This window comes from Chanodichthys erythropterus, chromosome 19, assembly GCF_024489055.1.
Source record: "Chanodichthys erythropterus isolate Z2021 chromosome 19, ASM2448905v1, whole genome shotgun sequence".
NCBI classification, from domain to species: domain Eukaryota; kingdom Metazoa; phylum Chordata; class Actinopteri; order Cypriniformes; family Xenocyprididae; genus Chanodichthys; species Chanodichthys erythropterus.
This window is the reverse complement of record NC_090239.1, coordinates 29,964,284-29,971,226: the sequence shown is the minus strand read 5'-3', so window position 1 is coordinate 29,971,226 and position 6,943 is coordinate 29,964,284. Positions and strand designations below refer to the sequence as shown.

Genomic DNA, 6,943 nt, shown 5'->3' with positions numbered 1-6,943 from the left:
GCTCCATGCGTGTTCTCTCTTTTTCCTTTTCCAGACACATGCCACATTTATGGTGCTTGTCCATTGGTCCCGAGCCGAGTGAGCGTTTTTTAATTCATTCCAATGGAAGTTGAGCTTAACACTTAAACGTTAAACGTTTCACTTTAAACAACGTCTGATGCCAATTTGATAGACATCGCCCAACCCTATTATTGAATACTCTCAAAAGCATGAAAAACCTCTAAGTCCAAACTAGTCATTGGTTTGATATCCAGACAATGCATGAACTCATATCATGCATTCCTTGAATAACGTATAAGTCTCTTTGAATAAAAGAAAAGCAAAAATGCACAAGTATAAATTCAATTTCTTTATCTATATTGCCCAGCCCAGGGTCTGCAAATATTGACATTTACAAGCACAATCTTGTTGCCCGTGATGCTCCGCAGGGTCTTGGTGTGTTTAGCAGCAATATTGTCACAGCCCAGCAGGAGCAGCAAACAGCATTAAATAACGGTCCGAAAAACAGACCTCCTCAATACGGACCACATAGTAGGTGTGAAGTGCTATTAGCCCCCTGAACCCTCCTCTCCCAGCCCTTCATAATGAACGAGCCATCCAAGAATTGTCCCCCATTGATTGATATTGATTTGCATACATAGAGGTGAGTGATCTGGCCCTTCTCCAGCAAATTAAGTTCAATGTGTCCAGAGCCTTGCTTTGAATCAGAGTTGCAAAGTGGCAGGGAGCCCACTGGCCAGAGCACCGTGGAGCCAGGATTAGCTCCTTTGTGGGTTATCTAGAGGTCACGGAGGGATTTCTCTTCCTTTTGCATTTAAAGTGCTCCCAGCTCCCCAACAAGTGCCATAGTACTAACCCCCACTATTAGTGTATGACCTCACACACTTCTCTATAGAAAACTTCTGACTTTTTTTTTTTTTTTTTTTTTTTGCTACTGCATTGTAAAAAATGACATTACCGACTTTTAGAAAGTAAATGTAACAGTAACTTTATATATTGTTAGTAACATTTCAAGGTGAACACTTACTAACTGAAGCAACTTAGGTTTACTTGATTATCCATGCATGACAGTTGTTTTATATGTCAGGCTTTCCAGGGTTTACATTGAAATGTAAAGCAGTGATCATTTTTAATAATAGTTACCACATATTTGTTTCAGGCTACAATGCATGCTGAGAACTTGCAAAACATTGTTCAACTTAAAATTGTTTGTTCAGATGAATCTATTTGGGACAACATTTGGACAGGTTTTGAACAAATACTTGAATATTTAAGGCGATAAAATAAATGTTTAGAGTATTCTTGTTTAGAAAACAAAAAATTATAAATCGACTTCCCCACTTAAAAAAAAATATAGCTCAAGCTAAGTTTTTACATATGTTAGAAGAAATTTTCTATGGTTTTCACATGGAAAAAGTCCGGTCTGGAAAAAGTCATGCAAATAAATAAAATATTAAAAATGTTTTTTCACTGTATTCTTGGCTCTGATATATTTCATTGGCTTGAATTATGTATGCAATCTCTATAAAAATTCTATTTAAAAATTGTATAATTTTATAAATTCATTGGTCAGAACATGTGACAGCCCTGATTATCAATATGCTAAACTAACACAAATGACACTAATTCACATATTCTATTGGTTCACACAAAGTTCTGGTCTACACACAGCTGTTTTTTTTTTTTTTTCCATTGATCCATTGATTATGTGGAACATCTTTTTTCTCTGTTGAAGCTTCTAGATCTGTTTATGGTGTGGGATTGGTCCACGTACCTGGCAGACTACGGACAGCCCACCTCGAAGTACCTGCGGGTTAACCCCTCCACTGCGCTAGCACTTTTGGAGAAGTACGTATTGTTTTCTACTCTTTCCTTCAGTGAAGAAATGCTGAAATGAAACTCCATTGAAATCAGTTGAGCTTCATAGAGTGTTTAAATATTGTTTTTCATGCTGCCTTAGGGTGTGTTCACACTTGTAGTTCACTTCTCTTGGTTCTTTTGATCCAGACCAAAAAAAGAAAATGGTCATAGGCAGAGCGTGTGTAAGGCTGGGCAAGGCTTAGCCTTCCCCTGGACACAAACTTGAGGCTAGCGTGGAATTTTCTTTCTCAAACCACTGCCTGCTGCTGCTTCTGATTGTTTTAGAGGGAAAAGCTGCCCATAACTGCTGGATCAGTTTTCAACGTAGTAATAGCATATTGGCGAAACAGTTTTGGCAGACGGTCCAGTGTTTGCGCTCTGAAGAATTTCAAAGGTTTCTATTAACAAAATGTTTTTGCAGCACTGATCAGTGTAGCCAATCACAAAAATATCTGTTGATTTCTTGAACACAATGGCCACTGAGAGGTGTTTAAGTTTGCACTGAACAATAACTTTGCAGTTTTGAGCGATGAGTGGATCCAGAAAAGGACAACGATATATTGCCATATCGATATTTTGTCCCACCCCTAGTAAATACAAGATTCAATGTACAGCCAGCTTCATTGATTATAACAGAACTTTGTGAGATTGCGATGAACTAAGATAAGTGGCAGCTTTTTAGTAATTATAAAAGGAGCGCTCTTTGCATGCTTTCTGTTATGCCAATCCCAGCATACATGCTTGCTTTAATTTTAAAAGATTTAGTTCTGGTTCTCTTAGCGTTCACACTGTCAATTTTAACACCGAACCTAAAGATGCAAAACAAAAAATGGCTTTTATGACATATTTTGCTACAGAATTTGCCGAACATCCAGAACAATGCTGTGTGTTGGGCTAAATGTGCTTGTCCTTTTTAGGGTCGCATCTTGTGTCCTGTTTTTTGGTTAGTTCAGATGTCTTTGGTCCATGTTGTGTTCATATTTCAGTCAAACCACATCCGAACAACATCATTTGGAACTGAAAAGGTCGGTCTCAGTCTGCTTGTTTGGTGCACACCAGGTTTCGGATGGCAGCATTCACACTTATTCAAATGAACCGTACTAACAGAGCAATCGTACCAGAGTTCTTTTTAGTAGAACCAAACCTGCCAAGTGTGAACACTCTCTTAGAAGGCAGCTAGTTTTAGAACAGAACCTCAAACATCAGTGAACAAAAGATGAAGTGATCAGAACAATGGAGCTCTGCTTTGTCCTTTCAATCTAATATATAATCTTCGTCCTCTTTCTTTTCTTTTGTTTTTTTTTACTAACCAATGCCAGGGTCAACAGGGGGTACGTAGATCCAACATGGATTTCTTTCTCTCCATAGTAATGTGATATGCTGCATGAATAGATTCTAAGATATGGATATTATCATTCTTAGAATAAATATCATTTATTTCACCATCATTTATTCATCCCACACCCATTTCAGCATACATACTGTACAGAGTGGCTGAATATTAAGATAATATGAAAAATTTGCATATCATGATACATAAGTCATGCATCACTATATCATAACTAATTCATTACTAATGATTCTTACCTCTCTGAAAACCAACTAAACCAAACTTGACTGCATATACCTACTACAGTTTCCAGATCCACTCAGAATTACTAAACACAGCAACATACACGACAGATAAAAACATCCTGAATGTGTGTGGAAACAATGTAATTTAAAGTGTCTGAAAATACAATGAGCGATCAGTGTTTACTATACGATTCCTGTACATCACCTCAATCTACTTTACATTGATTACAGTTGGCATTCATCAAAACTTTACTAGCAAGACACTGGTTTGCTTTATCCAGCCAAGAAACGTAGTTTGCGTTTCATCTGGCTATACAGCGGTGGGATGTTTTGACGTTCCATTCAGTCTGTATTTCACACAGAACTCTTCAGAAACAATCACATAATATGACAGAGCTTGTGGTTTAAAGTGAAACACACACTCAAGTGAATAATTCACATAAAACCTGGCCGTAAATCTCTATTCTCTCTGCCATTACATTTGCACTGTTTTGGTACTGATTGTTTGAATGAACTCGCTTACTGGATAATTGGACTGAAAACTTTCCCAGATTTTAGCGGCTTAAAATGATCTGATCGCAAACAGAGAAGCGAAATTGGGTTAAAGGGATTGAATAAAAATTTCCACCTACGAGGGTTAAATGTGTTTGTGCCATTGTAGATGATTGAGTGTGATAAACTCCCGACTTCTAAGATCATCTAACTATGTGACGTAAATTATATAAATGACACAATTTTGCGTGCTTTAGTCATTTATTTGGATTAAATTACTTTAACGCATTAAGGATTTTTAATTAATTGCATGCGTTAACATTGACAGCCTTAATATATATATATATATATATATATATATATATATATATATATATATATATATATATATATATATATATATATATATATATATATATATATATATATACATTATATATATATATATAATGTATATATATATATATATAATGTATATATATATAATGTATATATATATATGTATATAATATGTATATAATATGTGTATATATATATATATATATATATATATATATATATATATATATATATATATATATATATATATATATATATATATATATATATATAATATATATATGTGTGTGTGTGTGTATCAACCCAGTCTCACGGCAAGGTTTTTACAAGGTAGCTAATTCATACGAATTCAAACGACCTCACTCGTACGAATTTGTACGTTTTCTGCTAAATCGTATGTATATTACGAGTTGCCAATTTGTGAATTCGCACGAATGACCTACCCCTAACCCTGCACCTAAACCTACCCGTCACTGGGGTTTAGACAAATCGTATGAATTTGTACGAATTTGCCATACGGATTGTACGGATTGGTCATGAGATAGCGTTGGTGTTTGTATATAATATATATATATTCAAACCAAAAATTATTCATACATTTGTTATATATTTTTACTAGTGGGTGCAGGACACTATAGTTCATTTATGTAAGTGAGGATAGTAAAATAAAGTAAACTGTGACATAATATACCCAAATATTCTTCATACAGTGGACAACCAGTAAACTTGATGACAATTTGGAACCAAAAATTATTCAGACACTATGATTTTTATATATATATAATAGCTGTTTTCTGAAGTGTGCATGTACTGTCTTCATCATATGTTCAACCGCTGTTATAAACTGTTATATTATCATCTCATATTGCTTTTCCAGGATGAAAGACACAAGTAAAAAGAACAACATCTTCTCCCAGTTCAGAAAGAACGACCGTGACAAGCAGAAATTGATTGAGACGGTGGTAAAGCAGCTGAGAAGTCTGGTGAACGGAATGTCCCAGCATTCCTAGAGTCGTTCACTGAACTCCAAACACTGGGCTGGGTTTGACAACGTAACTTATAAACTATATTATACTTCTTGCTTTGGCCCTTTTTTCAAGTCGCTGTAAGGTAACTCTCAAAGTACTGTGGTATATTTTGACTGCATCCTCCATGTCTTCTGCCAAAATATTCACCACTGTAGGCTAATAATGTAAATTGAAAAAGAAGAAGAAAACAGAAGTTATGCAGTAATTTTTTTGTAATGTATTTTTAAAGGTTGAGAATTATGTTTTGTACGTTGTGAAAGTGCAATGACTCTAACACTACACTTGAGAGAGCGGAGGTGTGTATGTGACTGCTGATGCTGATGGTCATATTGCAACCTGTATGAAATTCTCCCTAGTGTAACAAGGATGAAGTTTTTATTGTAAATATTTTTAAATGTATTTAAAACTGCTATGGAATCATGCTTCCCATCAGTCTGCCTTGAGTTGAATGTGACTCAGATTAGTTAACTTATAAATGATAAAAACATTTGCATGAGAATGCTTCATTTTTTCCTTTTAAGTTGGCAGACTTTGTTCAAACTTCTGTGCACAGAAAGCACTTCTTAATGTAAAAGAATCTAAAATCGTCAGCTACATTTCACTGAATGATGTACAAAAGCGCCACAGAAGAATTATATTTAATTTTTATTTTCTCAGGGTGAAATGAAAGCTTTGGGTTTAAATGCTTTAGAATCTCATTTCAAGATGAAAATAAATAAGCAATAATTGGTCCAGCTGCAGACTCTGTGCAAAGTTGCATAAAAAAAAAAAAAATCCACATTCATTTCGTTATTCACTTATGGTTTTATTTTGTTTCTTAAAATTTATTTTTACAGGCATTTTGCACTGAAAATTATTTAAGTTTTAACAAGCAACTGTATGCTTATGTATTTAAAGTACCATTGTATATATACCACAATATTTTGTTAAAATTGGGGGGGGAAAAATGGAATGTAAAGATAAAACATTTGTCATTAGCTCTGAGAGTTTTCATATTTCCATTTCCTGGAAATTTACGACACTAATATTGGTTTCACTTTAAAATAACTCTCATAACTTAAAGACTTGCTTAACAAATTAGTAGTTCTATAATATTCAAATATCAAAACAGATGAATCATGGTTTCAAGACATTACAAGTATTTGAATGTACATTAGCCAATGATCTGTTAAGCATTATATAATGTTTGTTAACATTATTTATGAAAGTTATTATAAAGTGTCAAAGTGTCATGATATTCAATATTTCAATGAGGCAGACAGAATCACAATATCCATAACTCTCTAACTGGCATTACCTGGAGTTACACAAACCCAAGTGACTTCAGTTGTTTTCAAAGCCCACTCATTTTTATTTGTGTGCTTTAATAAAATGTTATCACAAAAATAAATTTGATCAATTTGTTTGCTTTTTAATATCTTAAACAGTCTTATAGCTTTGTATAAACACATTTAAATATAGAGTTCACATCAGATAAACGTCTGTGTATCCGTGTATATATATATATATTCCCGGTGCGCAGTGGTCAGTATCTATCAAAAGTGGTCCAGAGAAGGAACAGTGGTGACAGGGTCATGGGCGGCCAAGGCTCATTGATGCACATGGCTGACCCATGTTGTCCGATCCAACAGATGAGCTACTGTAGCTCA

The 6,943-nt window shown here is 34.5% G+C and overlaps 1 protein-coding gene across 4 annotated transcripts in view; it reads left to right on the top strand.

The window, feature by feature from the left end:
* The window catches only part of exoc6 (exocyst complex component 6), a 71,235-nt gene extending 64,525 nt beyond the window's left edge, over window positions 1–6,710 (top strand). For 2 of the 4 annotated variants that reach the window (XM_067368785.1, XM_067368786.1), the window contains exons 22-23: window positions 1,736–1,848; window positions 5,144–6,707. In XM_067368785.1, the coding sequence (XP_067224886.1) occupies window positions 1,736–1,848; window positions 5,144–5,276 (246 nt within the window). In that variant the 3' untranslated portion in view covers window positions 5,277–6,707. Of the gene's footprint in view, window positions 1–1,735; window positions 1,849–5,143 lie in introns of all 4 variants that reach the window. The other 2 variants (XM_067368784.1, XM_067368787.1) reach the window with 2 other exon arrangements.
* Window positions 6,711–6,943: the final 233 nt, after the last annotated feature.